The sequence below is a fragment of the Thunnus albacares genome, chromosome 10 (genome assembly GCF_914725855.1).
Source record: "Thunnus albacares chromosome 10, fThuAlb1.1, whole genome shotgun sequence".
NCBI lineage: Eukaryota > Metazoa > Chordata > Actinopteri > Scombriformes > Scombridae > Thunnus > Thunnus albacares.
In genome coordinates this window covers 9,505,779-9,528,779 of record NC_058115.1, presented here as the reverse complement: position 1 = coordinate 9,528,779, position 23,001 = coordinate 9,505,779, and the positions used below count along the sequence as shown (strand labels likewise).

Genomic DNA, 23,001 nt, shown 5'->3' with positions numbered 1-23,001 from the left:
TCTTCAACAATGAATGTTTTGTAGCCGTGTGTGACGTGTATGTTTCTGAATACTCCACAGGTGTCAACCAACGGGGAGATATCTGTTATCTCTGGAGCCCCCACAGACTGTGACTGTAAGATAGACCCCAACTGTGACTGCTTCTCTGGTGGGTCATCGGGTAGCACACACACACACACACGGAAACAAACAGACACACGGACTTGTTATGTGAGTGCAGGATTAAGTAATATGAGAGTATTAGATTATGTCTAATAGGATTACAGTACTAAAAACAACATGTAAGTACACTTAAAAATCATATCAGATCATATCTTTCTTGGCCTGGTTTAGAAGCACATTAGTAAGAACCAAAAACAAAAAAACATTTTAAAAGCCTTGACTGATTTTAAAAGCCTTGACATATCTAATATGAATTGAAATAGTCAGTGTGTCTTGATATGGAGCGATTAAATCTTACTGGCTGTGTGTCCCTGCTGGCCAACGATTTTATTAGCAGAACTTGAGAAGAAATTTCCCTCCCTTGTCTGCTTCCTACACTGCTTCCTTCTCTACTTTGAATTTGTCTACTTTGAATCATTTAATTCAGATAGAATTTTAATATCTAAGAAGGGTCGCTGTGACTCTCCTTGAAAAATAGTTTAAAAAATATGATAATGACCTTCCTGTAAATGATGACAATATACAGGACTGAAATGACTATCTATAATGTCACCATGGAAAAGTAAGAGTTTGTGAATGTATTAATGTGCGTTGGGTATACAGAGTGTGTGTGCGTGTGTGTATGAGGGATTTTTATTTGTATTTGTATTTATAGAGATGCCTCCTTCTTTGCAAAAACCCCCAGCTGAATTTCAGTAGGAACCAGCTCGAGAGAAACCTTTTAAATCTATTCAAATTACAGCTGGCGAAAGAAAAAGCTCTCTTCTAGCCACTAAAGGTTGTAACTGGTTGGTGTATCATGGAAGGGCACCTGAAACATAATAAAGGAAAGAAGGAAAGGGCCAAACAAATAAGCAGATGTTCCTTTGACAGTTAGGCCATGCTTTCATTGTAAGTGTCAGAGGATGTGATGTGATTTTATCATTTAATTCTGCTCATAAAAATCTGTCTCTTTTCTATTCAAAATGGAGGGAAGTGTCTCTCCCATGCCACAAGCCAATGGGCTGTAACCATCCCTATTTCTTGGGTTGTACTTTGCATATTTTCAATCATGTCTTGCTGTTAACAGATGATTACTCTCTTCAGAGGCTTTCCGTTTCCATCCCTACACCGTAAACACTCACATGGTGTCTTTGAACATGCGCACACGTGTGAGCACACACCCACAAAATACAAACAGACACGAACACACTCACGCACAAAAACATAATGTGCATGCTGTCAAGAGATAAACTGCCACCCTGCTGTCTGCACAGACCCATCAGAGGCCCCGGGCCTACCGCTGACAGCATCTAAAGGGCTTCACCCGGCTATTATCCAGCTGTGCTACCAAAGACATCTGAATGCCTTCAGTCATCCACTACTACCGTCTGATAAGGCTGAGGTCACTATCAAGGTGGTCATATCCACTCCATTGGGAAGCTATGGTATCCCAACAAGTCCGAGTCCTGAGCAAAACTGATAAACGCTTAAGCCACACCATGGGACCTTCATATTTTGCAAAGCTTGTGTGAACCGGTTGTAACTTCTTTGCTTCTCTGAAGAATAATTTGTATTTCTCAGTGTGTTTTTTAACTCAGGGTGGCTTCACTTGTGCTATTTTGTTGATAAAGAGAGTTTCTACTCCACTGAAATAGTATCTTCTTGTTTCTCTTATCAGGTGATGGAGGCTATGCCCGTGACGCTCGTCTCAAAGCCCCCTCCTCTCTAGCTGTGGCCCCCAATGGCACCCTTTATATTGCTGATCTGGGCAACATCCGGATCAGAGCTGTCAGCCCCAACCAGCCTCAGCCCAGCCCAGCCGGACTGGTGGAGATCAGCTCCCCACTGGACCAAGAGCTCTATCTCTTCAGCCAGGTAGACAATGCCTGAGCTCTCATGTCAATATCTTGATACTAGAATAGTCCCGTATGTCTCAGTTAAGGTCGGAAAGAGAATCCTCTATGAACACCAATACTGTCCCAGTAGACATGAATACTGTGTAATTTTGTGTTGTTCCTAAGTTCAAACTTAGTCTAGTTGTAAGTGTTTATCTTAGTGCTCATTATGCATCAGTAAATTAAAACAGGTTGCACTACACAAACCAGGTAGTATGTATTTACACCCAGGAACTACCAGGTGTTAGTGTTGCATAGCTAACTTACTTATGCTAACTGACAAAGCTAACATTAACTTACTTATATATTACTTACAATCCCAGAGTCAGAAGTAAAAGAGGTAATGAGATATAATTGACACATCTGACTTGACTCTTGATTAAAATGCAGTTAGATAATATAAGATAAGATGAGACAAGATAAGATAAGATATACTTTATTGTCCCTGAGGGGAAATTAGACTTGGACAATAGTGTCACATACAGCTGCAATCATCCTAAATACAATATGTAATATTATGTTTAATAATGATGTAAACTAGTTTTTAAATTATATTTCACAAAAATAACAAAATGTACCTTGACTTAAAAAAAACATTATGCTAATAATACTGAATGATCAAAAAATGTTAGCTAGGTTAGCATAATCAGATATTTCCCACTCATTCTAAATCATATTAATACTACAAACTCTGAAACACATATTTCTTCATATATGCATTTATAAATCAAATGACTGGCACAAACATAATATATTGTTTGACCCCCTAAAATTGTTATTTTTGGAAGTTGTGCAACAGCTCCCGATGCTACATTAACTTCCTGTTTACATAGTTTATTGCTTTAGAAGTCTTTAGTAGCTAAGATGTTCCGAGTTTAAGGTGCAACAAGATTTAGTAAATCACACCTTTAAACTAGCTAGTAGTTAGTAAGAGCTTAGGAAGAACTTGACACATAAACTTGGTAACGGATGGGAGAATTGCTGGTGCCAATCCTGATCTCTGTATCTCTTCTTTTCCATGACAGAATGGCTCTCACTTATACACTAAACACCTGATCACCGGCCACTACCTGTACAACTTCTCTTACGGCACAGACGGCCAGCTGTCTGGGCTGACGGGCCGGGACAGTCGGGGGCTCCAAGTGAGGAGAGACGCTCACGGAGTGCCCCTCTGGCTGGCGTTACCTGGTGGACAGGTGTACTGGCTGTCTCTTAGCAACAGCGGAACACTGAGGAAGGTGTCGGCCCAAGGCCATGACATCGCCCACATCACTTACCATGGCAACACAGGTCTCCTAGCAACCAAGAGTGATGAGAACAGTTGGACTACTGTTTATGAGTAAGTTCACAGGGTTTTTTTGTCTTTATCTATTGTTCTCTTGTCTTTCTTGCTTTCCCTTTTCTCTCTTTCACTCTCTTTTATTCATGCTTGGTTGCTTGACTCTAAATGTATGTGTGGACATGGGATTGCATGTGCGTGCATGTGTGTTAATAGGAGAAAGAGCTTATGTTTGCGATGTGAAATGTGAGTGCCATCTGGTGGTAACTAATGTATCACCATCACTGTGGAAAAGTGAACAGACTATTTTTTTTTTTTTTTTTTTTTAGTCTTTGCTTAAGTGACTGATTAGCTGAAGAACATCTCGGCAACACTTTGATCACACACATGTTTAGTATTACACATAGAGTACACACACAAAAACACATCTGTCTGAATTATTCACCACTGCTAGCCCGGTCTCTGTCTCAAATTCCACAGCTGGATAATTACATATATAAATCACAGTTGACACTTACTCTGTGCCGATGTTTGTGTATGAGAGTGATAGTGTGTATGAGTGTGTGTGCGTGCTTGTGTGTGTGGGTACCGCTGTGTTCATTTATCCAAGAGGAACAGTTATCTGTTTGTGTGTTTGCGCTTGTACATCATCGCCTTTGTGTTTATTCTCCAAGGTACAACAGCGAGGGCCGTGTGACCAACATCACCCTCCCCACTGGTGATGTGAGTGGTTTCCACGGCAACCTGGAGCGCTGGTCTCGGGTGGAGGTTGAGGCATCCAACCGTGAAAACTTTGTCACCAGCACCAACCTGTCTGCTAGTGACACCATCTACACATTCAGACAAGGTAGAGCACCATGACGTGTTGGGCACTTAGGGTTTTTTTCCTCGTCATAGGTCAGTAGGGAAATCGGTAAACTGTAGGAAGATTGAGTGGCTTGCACAGAGCCAAATATGAGGGCGAGGATGTAATGTATTATATACCAATATATTCACTGGTTGACATGTAGGAAAGATTATAGCCTCACCATAATACATCTACCCCCATCTACTTAACCACAAACATGCCGCAAGACCATTTATGACTCATCTGGGGGAGACTAAACAGTTCACAGCATACACAGATGTATAAGGAGGGAAGTATGTAAGGTTACAGTCATGTTTAAACATTTATGACTGGCAAACTGAAATAACGTGGCCATTATTCTGGTCAGGTCAGATGCACTGACCTGTGTTTTTCTTTTTCTCCTTCATCGGCTGTACTAGATCTGCAGGAGATTCACAGCTTTGAAAAAGGATTCATCCCTCTCTATGAATAATTCACATATGGATCTGATGTGACCTTGTTACATAACCAGACTAATGGGCAGTAAAAAGAAAGAGCTATTTATTTTTTTTTATTTACAAAAAAGAGACAGATCCGACTGACTTGTGAAATGTCTTAACGACCGCGGGAAAAAAATGGAAAAGAGGGCAGAGATGAGAAGAGGAGAAAATGAGAGTGGAGTGGAGAAGCTGCTCATGGGAGCAGTTTCTTCTCATGTCATCCCTTTAATTGCTTTCTAGCAGTTGTCACAATGACAGGACTGCAGGGAGAGAAATGCTGCTCCAACACACAAATACACTCGCACATGCACAGCGCTACAGTATGACAGAGCTGCCAGGGACGAGTTGCAATGACCCTGTATTTTAAAGTGCCCTGCTTACTTTCACTACCCACAAATTCATGTCTTTTCTTGCCTCTGAGGCAACAATAACCGTATATACAGAGAGAGGTTTTATAATGGTGGAGGGAATAGAAGTTACTATCCAGTTTATTAGCTGCTTTAAGTTTTATGATTAAAATATAGTTTAATGGTTATTTTGTCGTTTTTTTTTATTAATTGTGTTTTAGAAATGGTCAAGGCATAAGAGAAAGTGATGACGATTGATGTGTAAATTCTGTCTGAAATCTTACTCAGAGCAACATAGAAATGAAAGAGCAGTTTCTGAGAAACCTTTGCAAATGTGTGAACTCTCACGGCCAGCATCCATCCCTTACCCCCCCCCCCTCCTTCTTTTGTCTCTTTCTTTGTCTCTCACTCTCTCTCTCTTATGGTTCCTCTCTCTCTATCTGTCCACCTGTCTCTCTCTTTCTCCTTCTCTTTTGCTCTCAATCTGAATAGATTACATTTTTCTAAAGATACAATAGCCAATACAGTATAGTGCTAATGTAGCACAGCCAAAGAGAGAATTAAAAAAAAACACTTCAGCACAAAGATTTAAGCAATTAATTCAAATAAAACGCACACACAAAAAGCCAGACTTGTATTCACTGTTTTCATGTACAGTCTGCTGCTGTATCAAAAAGATTTTTTTTCAAGGTTGCCTTTTGAAAAAGACAGACTGATGTTTTTTTCACACTTTTTTTCATTTGTTACTGCATATTTGCATCCTTGTGTGCGTGTGTGGTTTTCTGTGCCTGTGTGTGTGTGTGCATATTTGTACGTGTGTATCCCACCTGTGATCGCCCTCCCCAGACCACGCACAGAGTTCATACAGAGTAAGCGCTGATGGCTCATTCCTCGTGTTGCTTGCGAGTGGGATGGAGCTGTCACTCAGCACGGAGCCCCTCCTCCCCGGTGGCGTCGGGGGAGGAGTCAGTCCCACGGCCAGCCGCTGTAACATCAGCCTGCCTGGAGACCATGCCCCCAGCCTGATAGAGTGGAGGCAGAGGAAGGAGCAGAGCAAGACTAACTACAGCACTTATGAACGCAGGCTCAGGGTAAAACACTAAATCACTAACAGTTTCTTTAGCTGACTCAAATCACACAGAAATCCTGTCTCAGTTCTGTACAGTATGTTTTTGTACCTTAATACACTGTAGCACAGGCCAACACTTGTCAAATGTCACGGAAACCTGTGTGATTAGGTAACAGTGCAACTTAACCACAACTTAGAAGTACTCTCAGTGTCAAAGTAAAAGTTGTGAAGTCTGACCTTTATCCATTGCATTAAAAATGACAAAGAAATGTCACTTCTGATGTAATCTGCTCAGTGCATCTTACATTTGTTTTGAGCCAACAAAGTATGACGCAGTCTGAACACTGCTACAGCATGATATTACACAACATGCTTGATGTTTTGAGTGATTAATGACGTCACTCGGAGCAAGCTGATAGGTCAAATGACTCGGGAAACCTGTTAGCTGTACTTTCCACAAATCATACGCCAACTGCAACACCTCTTCTCTTTTTCCTTGGCACAGAAAGTTCACCACGCAAACAGAATATGTGGTATGAAAGGACATTTTATCAGATGTGTACTAATTAATTAGCAATCCCTTGGACTCGGCTCTTCACTTGTTCACAAAGCAATTTATTGTTATTATGCAGGCCCGGTTTGCTCTAAATGTCACAATTAATTTATCTAAACGAATGAAATCTCTGCTTGTCTGAGACATGCCACTTCATTAATATTTGCATGTGAGTTGTGGCCTTATTTAGAATTTGCGATGATTATGAAGCAGTAAAATTAAAAAAGTTGCATTGTACTTTTTATTTTGTTCCTTCTCGCTTCCCTCCCTCTGGCTGATATTCTGTCACTGGTTTTCTTTTCAGGCACATAACAGGAACCTGCTGTCCATAGACTTTGATCAGAGCACCAGAGTAGGGAAGATCTATGATGACCACAGGAAGTTCACTCTCCATATCCAGTATGACCCACTGGGCCGGCCCGTGGTCTGGTCGCCCAGTAGCAAATACACCGAAGTAAACATCAGCTATTCAGGTGGAGGACTGCTGTCGTCCATCCACCGTGGAGAATGGTCTGAGCGGCTAGAGTACGAGAACGACAGGGTGGTGTCCAGAGCCTGGGTCAACGGCAAAATCTGGAGCTACACATATGCGGACAGAGTAAGACCTGTGCTCTCACTTAGGAAATAGGTTTGGGTGAGAAATGTGATAGAGATAAGAATCTGCTCTTAGCTTCTTTGTCTCAAGTTATTTCAGCTGCCCGAAACCAAAACTAACACTAAGTATGAAAAGTACCCCAGCTACAGAAAATTAAGTGACAAATCGCATCTAATTTAATTCATTTATGGCACTATACTGCCAACCATCTCTTTAATATATTTAATGTGTTTTTTTCTCCCTTCGAGGCTGCCACTGTTTTCCATTCAATTTACTTAACTATGAAATCAATTTGCAGAGTGAAGATTATTTCTGCTCTAAGTTTTTTTTTCAAAGTTCATTTATTGTACAGACTTTTTAAATCAACCTGAACTTACATCTGCATCACTACACGGCAATAAAAGCAGGCAAGATATTCATTGTGATGGATTATGTAACTCAAGCAAGTTTCAAGGCTCAATAACGTGATTTTCATAGAACAGTGAAAAGAAAAGAAACCAGTGGTTTCCTGAAAGCGGGTTTTGCAGTAAACACAACAGTAGACCTATACTTTCAAAAATGGTTAGAAGGAATGTACAGTAAATGTGATTTTTATACAATGGGCTAAAGCATGCAAAGAGCACTGCTACGTTCCTTTAATTGTGTGACAAAGCTGAAAGCTACCAGAAGGTATAATTTCCGTCCTTGAAATTAATTGAGATATTTAATGAAATGATATTCAACCTGAAGTATAGTTAGTGTCAGGTTTTGTTCTTAGACAAAATTAGAGTGTAAATGAGTCTATATTACAGAACCATCTTGAAATTAATAATACCTGCTGCATGCAATATTAATACATTAATATTGTACTTCACAGTTAAATGGAAAAGTATTTTTGCACAACATTGTTTTACTTCAGTTGAAACTGTTCCAATAGCTACAGCACTGCAGACACATTTTAGTAAATCTTGTCTGCAAAGTAACATTTTAAAAAATTCAACTGTAAATAAAATTGTTGCTGACAGTGAAAAGCCCAGAACACCAATTACAGTGATTCTTTTCATTTTGTTTTACCTACATTTAAGCCTTCAGTGAAAAACTCAATAATGAATGGCTCTTGTGATAAAACCAAAGTTGCTTCTGAAGTGCAGATATTTTGGTTATACAAAGTTTTAACCAAATTTTTAAAAAAAAGACACCAGACATGGAGACAAGAAGCCCATCAAAATGTAGAGCAAACATAATTCTGCTGTGCATCTGTCTGTCTGTGTTATTGCAGTCCATTATGCTACTCCTGCATAGCCAGCGGCGCTACGTGTTTGAATATGAGCAGACAGACCGTCTGGTCGCTGTGACGATGCCCAGCATGGTGAAACACACCCTGCAGTCGCTCCTGTCCATTGGTTACTACAGGAACATATACACACCTCCTGACAGCCAGGCCTCCTTCCTGCAGGACTACACCCTCGACGGGCGACTGCTGAGGAGTCAGTATTTGGGAACGGGACGTAATGTCATCTACAGGTATGACACAGAGCACAGAAATATTACTCTCAGTCTGTTTAATCAGTTAATTTGGGGGAGGCAATGCTGAAGGGAAGGCATGACACTGGCGACACCATTAGTTTGATTTTAATGATACCTAGAGGCATTATGCATCTTGGCATTATAGTCAGGCATATAAAAACATAACACTGATTGGCTTGATGAAGGTGCTTTAATTAAAGGCTAATCTCAGAAATTTAAAATCCCCATTACATCAGTCTAGCTAACACAAAACGAGCTACACACACCAAGCTGTCCTTACAAATTACACTGATTGGACTAATAGGGAGACTGATTAAAGGTCACATTTTTTTATCATCATATTATGTCAGACAGCACTGATCTGATTCTGATGAAAGTTGGAATACTGATTCGGTCAGTATTCTGGCATTTAACATTTTTAATACTCATTGGCTCAATGGGGACACTATAATAAACGTCCCAATCAAGATTGGAAAGGCCATAACTTCCACAGCTGCCGGTCAGATTTTGATAAAATGCTGAAAGATGGTGCAACTCATTCCTTAATGGCCTGAGGGATTCTTGTAATATTCATGAAGGATAGCATGTTTACTATTGAAGTTCAAATCTATATTCAACTGTACTGTTAAAAAAGAAGTGGTGTTTATTAAAATAAAATATACTTTTTATTCCATACTTCTGACACAAGTTACTTATTTGTTATTTACAATATAAATTGCTATTTTGTCGTTTTATTTCTTTTTTTCAAGGTATACACCAGCAGCACGGCTCTCTGAGGTGGTTTATGACTCCACCCTGGTGACTTTTACTTACGACGAAGCCTCTGGCACTGTCAAGACCATTCATCTCACCCATAACGGCTTCATAAGCTCCATACGATACAGGCAGACAGGTACATATACACATGCACTTAAAGCACACGCACGCACTAAAGGGGCAGACAGCCACAATTTAAAATATTTACAATGTGCAATGAGTCATCTTTATATGGATAATTTAAAAGGATCTATCTGAGCATAAAAATCATTGTATGAGTGCAACTCACAGCAGCTGTACTGTGACGAGACTGCACGATCATGCATGTTGAGCCATATTTCTTGAGGGGGATCAAACTCTGTAGTCTGGCTTTAAGTCAGCGGCAGTGCTATTTCATTTGAGACTGCGACAGTTAGAAGTGTGAAAAAGGACCGAGCATGTTGGAGTGGAAGAGACTGTGGTCTACCACAGCACTAAATACGAGACCACCCCCTGGGCTCTGAGCCGGGTTACTCTTCCCCACCTCCGCAACCAGGCTGCCTGATCAAAGTAAACGAATGAATGTATGAATATAAGCTAGTGGTAAGCTAGTAATGGAGATACTATATTTGTGTCATATGCATGCATGCGAACAATTGTATGTATTTGTGTTTGTATACATTCATGTCTGCATGGGAGAGGAAGTCATGAAATCTCTCATTGTTTCACCTCTGATATGGAAACTTAGTTAGAGAGACATTGCACTTCATAAATGGCAGCATTACACTGTAATGGCATGACCATTGAGAGGTCTCTTTAGCTGTGGCAGCAGATATGTTGAGATCAGTAATACAGTTCACCAATTCCCTCAAGTTAGTAAGTCTTCCCAGGGTCGTTGGCTCACCATGATCAGGTGTCACTAATCTGCGAGGCACAGCTGTGTGTTTTTGTGTGTGGGTGTTTGTATGTGTGTGTGTGTGTGTGTGTGTGTGTGTGTGTGTGTGTGTGTGTTTATCACTTTGCCCTCACTATGAATAGACTCTCACCTTCCTTTAACTGATCTCATTTCAGCAGAACAAACGGAGCCTCAGAGAGAGAAGAGATAGTGGTAATTGTCCCTTGAGAGGAGACAAGGAAGAGTAGGGACCAAAAAAAGAGGAGAGACAGGGATATAGAGAGATAGGCGAGGGAGAAAAGGAACAGAAAAGGAGAGGAAAGATGACAGCTTGGGAAAGTGACAGCTAGAGAAGCGAGACGAACAGACTGTGAGTTCCCTAGGGCTGTAGAAAAGCCTGCACCTCACTCTCAGTGATTCTGCCATTTTCCCATTAGCGCAGGTTTAGAATCAACATTCCACAGAAAATAAAAATAGAAGATGTAATGCTGATCCAGCTCTCTACAGTCTCCAAAGCCAGACACTTAGTCATTTTAACTGCAATCAGAGTCATCTCAAATAGCACTATAATGGTGTTTCATTAGCAGGCTTTTTTCTAAATGGAAGATGAGCGGTAGTAGCTAGCAGCAGAGGTGATGAATAGTGTTGTTAAAGTTGATGTTCTGACATTAAGGAGCACATTGGCCCATCATGGCTATTGTCTTTAGATTTCATTATCTCTCCATATTAAAGGTCACCACTGGAAATGCCATAGAGGTGTGGGGATAGTTAATATTGAACGGATTGCACTGCGTGTGTCTGTGTTAATGATGTTGAATTAGGCCTAGATTTGAATTAATTAGGCAGGCTTGTACGGGTGGTGTGATGACCAACTGTGAGGGACGTGCGTGCATGTACAGTATGTGTATCATTCATGTATGTGCTAATATGTGTATCTCAAACTTCATTGTCTGTGAATTTCTCACATAAATCCTCTCTGACTCACTTAGGTCCCTTAACAAGTCGGCAGATCTTCCGCTTCAGCGAGGAGGGCTTGGTCAACGCCAGGTTTGACTACAGCTACAACAACTTCAGAGTGACTAGCATGCAGGCAGTCATCAACGAGACTCCTCTGCCCATCGATTTATACCGATATGTCGACGTATCAGGGCGGGTCGAGCAGTTTGGCAAGTTCAGTGTCATCTTCTACGACCTCAACCAGGTAATACTCATGAATAAAATATGAAACTGCATGACTTGTGTTGCCTCTAGTAGTCTAGCCTGAAATATTTGTGACTTTGGATTTGTCTTAAAGGTGCACTAGTCAATATTTTTATATTAACTATGGATCAAATGACTATGTGTAAAATGAAAGGGGTTGCTTGTAGTGACAAACTCACAAAGAATTATCACTCAAATGTGCAGTTTTCCAAGTGTTTTAGGGTCTTTCAGCTCATTGTTTTGGTTCATTCTCACTGCTCTCATCAACTATGTTAGCCAGCAGGCAGCTGTTTTCAGCAAAAAAGCTTTGATTAACCAGATGTTTTCCTCAGGAGTTGGTGGAGAGCAAAGCAGAGAAGGGAAAGTGAATAAACACAACTCCAAATGAATTCTGAGTTTGCTCCTTGTCTGCTGGATGTGTAAATAGGCAACGGTTTGCTAACACGTTCACCATGCTACTAACCAGCTACATGAAGCGCTTCGGCTTGACTTTAGGCGTGTATGTTGGAGTGCATACATGGTTAACCCATGTCGTCTGCGGTTGTCTAGGTGATCACCACCCATCTGATGAAGCACACCAAGGTATTTAACTCCTACGGCCAGGTGGTGGAGGTTCAGTACGAGATCCTTAAATCCATCGCCTACTGGATGACCATCCAGTATGACTCTGCAGGACGCACGACCACCTGTGACATCAGGGTGGGTGTGGACAGCAACGTGACCCGCTACATGTATGAGTATGACGCAGACAGCCAATTGCAAAGTGCCTCAGTCAATGAGCGGCCTCAGTGGCGCTACAGCTACGACCTCAACGGGAACATCAACCTGCTCAGCCATGGCACCAGCGCTAGGTAAGTCAGTACCTGTTAGTTATACATTTAAGAGAAGATATACTTAATTATCCTCTTAGGACATTTTTTCTTGTATTTATCAAAGCATTTATCTCCAGACATAGTTACATACTTAGAAACATCCTTATAATTATTCACGTATAAAAATACATTTGATTAATAACAAAGTTCATAAATTCAACAAAATAACAGACGCATTTTGCAGTAGGTAATGTGTCATTACTCTGTCAAGTGTATTGCATGTGTTATATTTTTAGCCATGCTGGCTGGCTCTTGGGATGGCTCTGTCAGTTGGTCAGGCTCTTCACCACTTTGGCCCACACAGAAATATATTGAAGAACAATTGGATGGATTTTCATGAAATTTGACATTCATGGTTCTCAGACGATGTATCCTGATGACTTTGATGATCTCCTGACTTTCCTTTAGTGCCACCAGCACGTCACTTATACAGTGAAATATATGAAATATGGATGGATTGGCTCAAAATGTTGTGTATTTATCATTTCCGGATTATGTATCCCAATTACTTTGGTGATCCCCCGACTTTTCCTCCAGCGCTATCATGAGGTTGACATTTGTGGTTTGGTGTTAAATGTCTTGACAGTCGGATGGATTGCCATGATATTTGGAACAAACATTATAATGTTCTTCTAAAGACGAAATGTAATCATCCTCAGCTATACTTTGTCTTTAGTGCTAATTAGCAAATGTTAGCATGCTAACTCGCTAAGCTAAAACATGGTAAGCATTGTAAAAGCCATACATCAGCATGTTATTGTTGCAATTGTGAGCATGTTAGCATACTGACATTAGCATTTAGCTTAAAGCACCGCTACACAGCCTCACAGAGCCGTTAGCATGGCAGTTGACATGGTGATATATCAATGTTTTATAAATTCACAGCAGTCTTACATGCCTGTTTGGTTTTAATTACAGGTTGACTCCGCTGCGCTATGACCAGAGAGACCGCATCACACACCTCGGTGAGTTACAGTACAGCGTGGATGACGACGGCTTCCTGCGGCAGCGAGCGAATGACCTGTTCGACTACAACTCCAACGGTCTGCTGACACGCGTCTTCAACCGAGTGACTGAGCGCACAGTGTGGTACCGCTACGACGGGCTGGGTCGGCGCGTGGCCACCAAGACCAGCCAGGGCGAGCAGCTGCAGTTCTTTTATGCTGATCTGTCACACCCCACCAGGGTCAGCCACTTGTACAACCACAGCAGCAATCTGATCACATCGCTGTACTACGACCTACAGGGCCATCTCATTGCCATGGAGCTGAGCAGCGGGGAGGAGTACTACGTAGCCTGTGACAGCGTGGGGACTCCAAGGGCAGTTTTCTCAAGCAAGGGCCGACTGGTCAAAGAGATCCTCTACACCCCCTACGGAGAGGTCTATCAGGACACCAACCCTGACTTCCAGCTTGTCATCGGCTTTCATGGAGGCTTGTACGATCCTTTCACACGGCTGGTCCACTTGGGCAGGCGAGATTATGACACGCTAGCCGGCCGGTGGACTTCGCCCAATCACGAACTGTGGGGGGAGCTGAGCAAGGAGCCGAAGCCGTTTAACTTATATGCCTTCAAAAATAACTGCCCTGTTGGGAGAGTGGAGGAGGTGACACAGTTTACTACAGGTGAGCGTGAAAACACACATCCATTCACTCTCAAGCTCAACACTGAATCACTGACTGACTGACTCATCCGACTCAAGCTGCCACATTACAGCTTTTCACACATATGCAATGAGATATTTCACTCAGCAGCACCCACTCCCACACACATTCCTACATTGGAAACATCTGCCATAAAGAATGAGTTAACAGGGGCACACAGCTAACCACAGGTGAGCTGTGTGGCAGAGAAAGAAGATGTGACAGACAGAGTATACTGGCAACAGAAAGGACAGCCATGCCTCTGATCATCTCGTTTTTTAACACAGGCTGTTATGTTTTGTTCCCTCTGTCTGTCAAGAACACACTGTTTCCCCTGAGAGACAAAATAGAAACTCAAGCGAGGGAAAGAGATGGAATAGCAGAGTAGGAGGATGAATATAGGATGTCGGTGGGGGCGTATGTCCTTCTGGTTAATGGAACATTCATTTGGCCTGTCACGTTTCCCTGCAGCAAGATTGTTTATTACAGAAGGAACCTGTTTGTCAGAGAAACACTGGCCAAACCATGTCTACCAAGCATTATGCTTATATATTGTGTGATTTCCTGTGCAAGTTGTTGTTTCCTTGGCCTTATGACTTTTTGTTTACTTCACAGTATACACATTATATTCTAACTTCCTTCCTCTATACAATTTTCTCTCTTCCTGTATTTGTGTGTGTGTGTGTGCTGTGTCACCTCGTGTGTCCAGACATTGGTAGCTGGCTGCAGCTATTTGGCTTCCAGCTTCATAATGTTGTCCCAGGATTCCCAAAGCCTGAAGTGGGCATCACGGAACAAACATATGAACTGATGAAGACCCAGACCAAGACGCAGGACTGGGACTCCAGCAAGGTGAGCTGTTCATCACTACAGACTCCAGTTCAACAAGGCTCTCACAGTGAAACAGAAAATATGTTCAAAGTTCTGATCTTGTGTCCCTAATTGTTTTACTATATCGATGGCCAAAGAGCAAAACCTCCTATTGGAAAAATGCACTTTTTTGAGAAAACTTGTGTAAAAAAAGGATACCCAATACATAATACATTGTTTTTGGACTTTATTACCATATTATGTGGTGTTGTTTACGGTATGTTTGTATGGTTATTACGGTATTGTTAACACATAATATAGTAATATAGTCCAAAAACAGTGTATTATGTATTGGGTATCAGTAACAAATAGCATTCTGCAAGAAAACAACAAGTTTTTTTTAGTTTTCTCAAAAATGTGCATTTTTTCAGATAGGAGGTTTTGCTCTTCGGCCATCGATATGTCAGATATCAGATAGTAGAAGGTGTTTTTGAATGTCACATGGCAGAAACTTTGTTTACAAGTACAAAGAATGTGGTTGAGGTCTACTGCATTCAGTTCTTCCTTGTCGTCCTCCACGTGATATGGTGTGGGTGGACACACCCACACCATATCACCATATCAGTCCACTACAGCTCACTATTCACTAAACTAGACCCATTGTTGAGACATTCAGACAAATCAGAAGGATTTGATCTTTGGATATAGCTGACATGAAAAAGAGAATGTTTTTCTATATCAGAATTAGTGCTGAAATGATTAGTCAACTATCAAATTAGTCAACAAGCAACAATTTTCATAATTAATTATAATTAGTAAAATAATTTCTTTGTTTTAAAGCACTGAAGATTAAATATCTTCAGGGTTTTCAACACAACGGCAAATGTATGTAAACTCACATGTAAAATTATAAGATAATGTATAGTACATTGACTGTGTTCCACTATTACATGAGACAAAACTTTTATGTCATGAACATCTTGAATTTATTTTGTTAGATTTTATCTGCACTGAGTTAAGGCAACTAAAGGAGACTAAAACAGAACTAAAAGGAGAGTCATATATAGTTATACATACATTGGTCTTAGAGTTAGTAATGTGTGTACACTTTGTCTGCCGGATGTGTGAATAGACTACTTGCAAACGAGGTCACCATATCAACTTAAAAGGTGATAATGACTTCAGTGTTCACACAACACTTTACACTGAATTTTGTAAAACGATAACACAATATGGACATAACATCACAATATGATTCCACAGAATCCCGAGGAACAATATTTAATTATAACAAACAGACATGGTGTAAGTAATAGAGTGATTATGATAGTATTCCCTTTCAGTTTGTCACTTCAGGGTCTTGTTACTGTGAACACTGCCTCACTGTCATCAATACATCGTTAATGTTATGAGTTACACTTGTGCTTGTCCTGCTGTAACAGTTCAAATTCAATGAGCCTCTGACTTTATGTTCTCTAACATCCTTTTGACCAGTGCATTTGAATTTCTAAATGATCAAAATCATATCTGATATTTTCTGTTAAGCAGTTGTATTATTTTTTTCAGGTGGTTTTGGGCATCCAGTGTGAGCTGCGCAGACAGCTGAGGAGTTTCATCTCTCTGCAGCGGTTACCTCTGGTGTCAGAGCCTGTAGGCTCAGCTTGCCACCATCCGACACGCCCTCCTCCCTTCGGCTCGCGACCCTCTCTTCTCGGCCCCAGCATCCGCTTTGCCATCTCCCACGGCCGAGTCAGCGCAGAAGTTATTGGCGTGGCCAGCGAGGACAGCCGCCGCGTGGCAGCAATTTTGAACGGCGCCGTCCACCTGAGTGGGCTGAGCTTCACCGTGCACGGCTGCGACACCCACCACTTCCTCCAGTCCCGGCCTATCGAGGAAGACCTCGCCCTGGGGTTAGGAGTCGGTGGCCGTGTCCTAGAGAGCGGGGTGAACGTGAGCGTGTCTCAGATGAGCGCCACAGTGAACGGCAGGACTCGACGTTTCGCTGATATCACTCTTCAGCAGGGGGCGCTGTGCTTGTGCGTACGTTACGGCGGGAACGAGGAGGAGGAGAGAGCGAGGGTGAGGGAGGAGGCGAGGAAGAGGGCGGTGGAGGGGGCGTGGGAGAAGGAGAGGAAGAAGGTGGATTTAGGGGATGCAGGGAGCAGAGTGTGGAGCGAGGCGGAGAAGCAGCAGCTACTGTCCGGAGGACGCGTTCAGGGTTACGACGGCTACTACTCCCTGCCTATAGAGCAGCAGCCGGAGCTGTCCGACTGCTCCTCCAACATCCACTTTATGACACTGAGCGAGGTGGGGGGCAGGTAACAGAGACACACGAGCAGCCCCCCACCCCACCAAAGACTGCCTGTTTCTACTCTACTCTGATTTGTTCTACTGTTTCTATACTGTATCAAAAAAAAAAAAAAGAAGACGACGACAAAGAAGAACAAGAAGAGAGATTGGGGGAAAAAATGATTTCCAAATGCCTTTAATTGTGACAAAATGATGGTATTTTATTATTATCGTCCAGTTTCTCCGATTTCTAACAGTGGCACAAGCAGTGTGGTTTGGCTGTGGCTTCGCTTTTTGTATCCTGACTAGCCTGGGACTTAACGACCGACCGACCGACCGACCGACCGACCGACTGACTGATGGACTGACTGTCTGTCATTTGCTGTTTCAACACTGTTCATCATTTTTGGACTCTGGTCAAACTCACTGAACTGTAGAGATGAAGACTTATAGGATTTACCAGTGAATAATCCTCTTCATGACTCAAATCAAGAGCTCTCTGGTTGCCATTTGAGTTACTACATGGTTTACCTCGGATATACTGTCGTTTACATATTGTGTGAGAGAGGCCTTGTCGACTCTGACACTCCCCTTTAGAAAGGGAAACCTTCGCTGGGTTTTCCGCCTCTGGTGTGCTCCAACAGTAGTTTGTATGAGTGTGTATACTAAAGTCAAGAATGTACATAGCCAGTGCTTTCACACTGAAAAAAGTGCTCAACTGGAAATTCTGTTGTTCATAAGTAAGTGTCAGTATTGTTAATCAATAGAAAAACAGTTACATTTTTGCAAAGAATTATACATGGCTATAGTAAATATTCTCGCTGAAAAATCTGACTTTATTGGGTTACAATGCTGATTAAAGTTATTATGTGTGAATTACCAGATTGCTTCCTGGGATTTCATCGGCATGGTTGCTTATTATCTCTCCCTGTGTCTCCTCTCTCTCTCTCTCGTGTCTTCTGTGTCTCTGTGCCTTCCCTCCACACATTTGTTGTGCACTCTTTGTTCTTGTTTCTGGGAGTTTGTAACTTTCAAATCTGTGCTGTCGTTATCACCCATCATTATGGCTCAAACTAAGATATGCATGAGAAACCTGCGTCTGTCAGAAGAGAAGAAGAAGAAGAAGAAGAAGGAGGAGGAGGAGGGGGAGACAAAAAAGCACAGAGGAAGGGAAAAAGAAATGTGACAGCTGAGGCTCAGCGAGTGGGTGGTGAGTGCAGAAGGGGCAGGACCTGGAGTTGGCTGTGCTGTTCTCTACAGCTTGTCTCCTCTCATTAGGAAATGCCAATCAGACTGCATGTGAACCACTTCCAAGACTCCCCCCCCCCCAAAAAAAAAAGTTAAAAAAGAAAGTTTGTTTGTTGTTTTTTTTTCTCTTTAAATCTCGCTACCCCTAATCCACCTCCCCGTCCGTCTGCCTATCCCCTCCCCAGCTCGCCTCCCTCCCACCATCACTCCACCATCTGCCCACCATTAATTGTTTGTTTCTCTCCTGGGCTGCGGATGACAGAGCCGCACAATGCATATGTTCTGACTGCAAGCAGGTGATATACGTTCCTGACTAGCACTTTGCCGATCGGCCACGATGCACCTTCCCTTCTAAAACCATATGCTCCGCTAGATAGGCCTACTGTCCAACCTCATCTCGGCGGTGAAAAGATGGAGAGTTTGGTTGCTAGGAGACGGACTGAAGAATTGTCTGGGCTGAATGGATGCTCTCTCTCTCTCTCTCTCTCTCTCGCATTTTTTTTTTTCATGAGGAGTCAGTAATGTCAATCAGATGAATGACAGACCCCCCCCCCCCACCTCAGCAGTCAGCACTCTCTCCATGGAAATCAGTACTTCAATATGTCAAATTGAATTTTTGTTCCACATTATATGTTCAGATGGAGGCTTGTGTGTAGTGTGTATGGCAGTGTGTGTTTGTGTGTGTGTGTGACCTCATTTAAAGAGTTTATTTCAACCAATATCATTTATTTTCTTTGCCATTCACATAACTGAATTGCATTAAGAAAACAGAGCACAATATCTGTTGTCAACTTACGTATGCAGTAATGGATATTAATGTTTCATGCAGTTGAATATTTTACATCGTATCCCTGAAAGTTATGAGGCAGTTTCTGTGCCACATATTCACACAAGAAAAAAAAAAAGAAAGAAAAAAAAAAAGGAAGATACGGAAAGTATATGGAGATCTGAATCACAGATAGGACCTAAATGACTAGAATTGAACAAACAAGAGCTGATTAATGGGAAATTTTCTGTGAGGTAAAAGAAAAATGTGACATTTAGTTTGCACACAGCATGGAAAATGCAACAGTAGGCACCATACAAAGAGAACATTTTTGTTTTTATTTAGGTCAATGGTAAGCTCTGGGTTTGTCCCTAACCCAGAGCTTGCCGCACTTCCTTCTTGTTCCTGTTTTTGTGTCCCTGAGAGGCATGCGGCCGCTGCTGGAGGTAAGCGTTCGAGCTGCTGCTGTGTGTCAGTGACAGGTTATTACTGGGTGTCTGTCCCTCTGTGTGCATTTGTGCGCGACTCTGAGCAGTGACAGGGTAGAGCAGAGGCATGGCAATTCCTTGTTCGGGCTTCTGGAAAGCTGCTATCAAGTTCTTGATTTGCCGGAAATATCGTTTCGGCACACCAGGACTGGTCTGAAAAAAGAAAAAAAAAACCCAGGAAAAAAGGCAGATGAGAATCCAGCGTCTCTGTCTCCATCCCCACATCAAAACCTCCACAGCGGGAAAACAAAGAGGTCAAGACATGACTAGTTTGAAATGAGCTCTCACACAGATTCACCTTATAAAAGACATCAGATACGCCAAAGTAGAGATGTGCATGTCAATTATATTTTTATACATCTAGTCCACTCATCCAGACTGAGATACTAATCAATAAATAAGCAAAAGAAATTCAATCTATAATTAATATAAAAAAACATCTGTAAATAGATGGAAAATATACATAAGAGGTTTAAAAGCTAAATAAGGAAAATTCAGGTTGCAGTTGTTGCCTCTGAAAGAATTCAATCCCATGGGCTTTTTTTAAATATATATTTTGTTAGTCAACAAAAAGCATTTATTTTAGGATTTCTGTGTGACATCTGAAATGCTTAAAGTGTCCCATTACCTCAGTGGTTTCACTAGTGTCTGAAACCCAAAGCTCATTTTAGGAATGATCTGCTGCTTCAAAAAAAAAAAAAAAAAGCTCGCTCTGAATTCATCTTCTGTTGCAGCGAAGCGGTCTGTGTGTCTGATTATTGAGCACTTTTTATCTGGTGAAATGTAACTTTATCAATTGTCTTTCAGGGGAGCTTTTGCATTATTTCTAACTGACAACACACATCACTTCCCCACTGTCACCACAGCGTTGAATGTTTCACAACTATAAAGCATTAAACCTTTGAAAGTATTGTAATTTTGTCAAGTAAGGATTGTTTTAAAAGGCATTATTTGTTTTCTTTTGGTGCAAATCAATCACACTGAAAATCTGGTTCTTTGAATGCATTGTAAAACCACTCAATCAAACAGCAGAGAGAGAGAGAGCTTTCCGCAGCAAAGCACTGTGCATGTTTCTGTCTGCGACCACAAGTGTTACCTCTGTTCCCCCGAATATTTCATTAAAGTGATTGATATTGCGCATGAATAATGTAAACTGTTATCGAGCTTGTAGTGAAATACGCGTAATTCAAGTCTCGTTCCCCTATCTGTTGGCTTGATGCTGTCAGTAAAAATGAGCGAGGGTAAAATGTAGTTACAACAGCATCAAGCTTGGTTGTCAGAGAGAGACATAGCCTTCAGATGTCTCTATACATCCACATCTCTTGGTGTTTGCCAAAACCTCAGTGCTCAATTACATATCCCATCAGAAATGCTGTCAAATGCAATTCTCTATTTCCCCATCTCTAGAGTATATGCTGATGCTGTGGTGTGCTCGTCTTAAATTTGAGAGAGGGTGTGTGTGTGTGGGGGGGGGGGGGGGGGGGGGCAGAACTATCTCACAGGGTGTTACTGCAAAAGGGAAAAAAAATGCACCCATTTCTCAGTGCTGTCACTCTTCTCAGAAACCATGTTTGCCTGAAATTCACAGCTTGGTGAATTAGCTTGGCACCAAAAACAATCTCTAGAACGACAGTAATAAACACCAACCAAGGCAAAGTAGACGTGCAGCTGTTTCTGTCAGCTTTGACTATGAGAAAGAAATAGATTAAAAAAAAAAAGTCTCACATCTGCAGCCCATGAGCCTCCGTCATCCTTGTGTAGTCTGTATGTGTAGACGTATCCGTTGCACCTGCACACACACACACACAAAGACCTTTGACCCTGAGTTCATCTTTCAGTTTAATGACACAAGCATTTGCCCCCCACTGCCCCAATCACTACTCCTGTGGGACTATTCATTTCATACTGAATAATAGAGCGCAGTGTGAACATAATATACGCTCACCGGCCACTTCATCGGATACACCTGTGCAATCTAATGCAATCCAATACAACACCGCTGCCATAAATTCCACATTTACGAAGCCTGTACATTAACATACGTGAGGGAGGCATAATATTAGGAGCACCATTCAATATAATGCACTCCAGTACACCATCGCCACTCACTACCACCTTAATAATAAACATAAAGTAGAATTATCACCTTTCTTACAATGTCAACAAAAACTAAAAATGTATAAGCTTCATAAAAATAGAATTTATAGCAGAGCTGTTGTATTGGATTGCATTAGATTGCACAGGTGTTTATAATAAAGTGGCCGGTGAGTGTAAATTTCTTTTTGGTTTGATTTGACAATCAGTTGGTTTGTTTACGCTTTGTTGTCTTGCATTTCTTAAAAGTGAGAGGATCAATAATGTCCAAAACAGTTGAAAACAGAATTATATGATTACAGAAATAATGGCCTAAAAAAGCAGGGCGAAGAGACGGACAGAGATTGCACAATCTGTGTCTATACTCACAGCACACACAGGCAGAAGACGCCAGGCACAGAGTCACTGTTGCGGATAAGGTAGCACCCCTCTCTCCCGTCCTGGGCCAGCCGCCTCTCTCCCTCCTCCTTGCCGATGGGTCCGTGGTAGACAGGCAGGTTTTCCATCACACCTATCCTCTCGGGATCTGCTTTTTGTTCTGCTCCCAAGTGCAAACTCTCCCCTTTCTCTCTGTTTCTCACCTTCTGCTTCTTACTGCAGGCAAGCCTTTTGGTCTTTGCTGTATATGCTCTAGACTGGGGGCCCAGGTGACGCAGCCGTCCAACCTCTCATTTGATATTGGCTCTTTCTGTTTCAACTGCCTGTTGGGGAGCTTGAGCTCTAGCAAGCAAGCTTTCTGATTTTCCACCTTTTCACCCAGACTGATGGTAGCTCTCTCTCACCCCCTAACCCTTATGGCTTGGTGTTCATCCTTCCTTGTTCTCTACAGCTCAAACGCATACGCACAGACACGTAAAATGTGGGTTTGTGTATCTCTCAGGAAATGATTGTATTTTTCAACAGGAAATAACTTCAAAGATTCTAACTGAATATTTCCATAACAATAGAAAGCACAAAGGAAGGTTTTTTTTTTTAAAAAAAAAAAAAGCAATATCACCTTTTTCACACAGGGAAACATGTATACAGCTTATATAGTGACTTTTCCTGTTTTCAGCTGAATTACTGAGAGGCCTCATTTTGTTTTCTCAGTAGCTTACGCTGTCTGTTTCCACCGCATTTTCCATGAATAGTGATGTACAGTTTACGCTGAAATTCAGCAATGGAAGAAGTATTCAGAACCTCTAAGTAAAAGTACAAATACATTAAAAAACCCATTACAAGTAAAAATCCTGATTTCAAAATCCTAC

At 41.7% G+C, this 23,001-nt stretch overlaps 2 protein-coding genes across 6 annotated transcripts in view; one reads left to right on the top strand and one right to left on the bottom strand.

Moving 5' to 3' along the window:
- The window catches only part of tenm1 (teneurin transmembrane protein 1), a 189,164-nt gene extending 171,127 nt beyond the window's left edge, over nucleotides 1-18,037 (top strand). For all 5 annotated transcript variants that reach the window (XM_044362786.1, XM_044362784.1, XM_044362785.1 and 2 more), the window contains 13 exons: nucleotides 61-148; nucleotides 1,823-2,019; nucleotides 3,065-3,378; nucleotides 3,993-4,165; nucleotides 5,838-6,082; nucleotides 6,918-7,211; nucleotides 8,467-8,711; nucleotides 9,464-9,606; nucleotides 11,334-11,545; nucleotides 12,094-12,395; nucleotides 13,335-14,041; nucleotides 14,769-14,911; nucleotides 16,436-18,037. In XM_044362786.1, the coding sequence (XP_044218721.1) occupies nucleotides 61-148; nucleotides 1,823-2,019; nucleotides 3,065-3,378; nucleotides 3,993-4,165; nucleotides 5,838-6,082; nucleotides 6,918-7,211; nucleotides 8,467-8,711; nucleotides 9,464-9,606; nucleotides 11,334-11,545; nucleotides 12,094-12,395; nucleotides 13,335-14,041; nucleotides 14,769-14,911; nucleotides 16,436-17,191 (3,819 nt within the window). In that variant the 3' untranslated portion in view covers nucleotides 17,192-18,037. The remainder of the gene's footprint in view (nucleotides 1-60; nucleotides 149-1,822; nucleotides 2,020-3,064; nucleotides 3,379-3,992; nucleotides 4,166-5,837; nucleotides 6,083-6,917; nucleotides 7,212-8,466; nucleotides 8,712-9,463; nucleotides 9,607-11,333; nucleotides 11,546-12,093; nucleotides 12,396-13,334; nucleotides 14,042-14,768; nucleotides 14,912-16,435) is intronic.
- A 1,083-nt stretch (nucleotides 18,038-19,120) lies between these two features.
- On the bottom strand, nucleotides 19,121-22,622 carry LOC122989780 (SH2 domain-containing protein 1A-like). The gene is made up of 3 exons (XM_044362789.1): nucleotides 22,124-22,622; nucleotides 21,386-21,449; nucleotides 19,121-19,813 (listed from the first exon to the last, which is right to left on the bottom strand). Exons 1-3 carry the CDS (start codon nucleotides 22,258-22,260, stop codon nucleotides 19,544-19,546), a joined length of 471 nt encoding a protein of 156 aa, XP_044218724.1. The 5' UTR covers nucleotides 22,261-22,622; the 3' UTR covers nucleotides 19,121-19,543.
- Nucleotides 22,623-23,001: the final 379 nt, after the last annotated feature.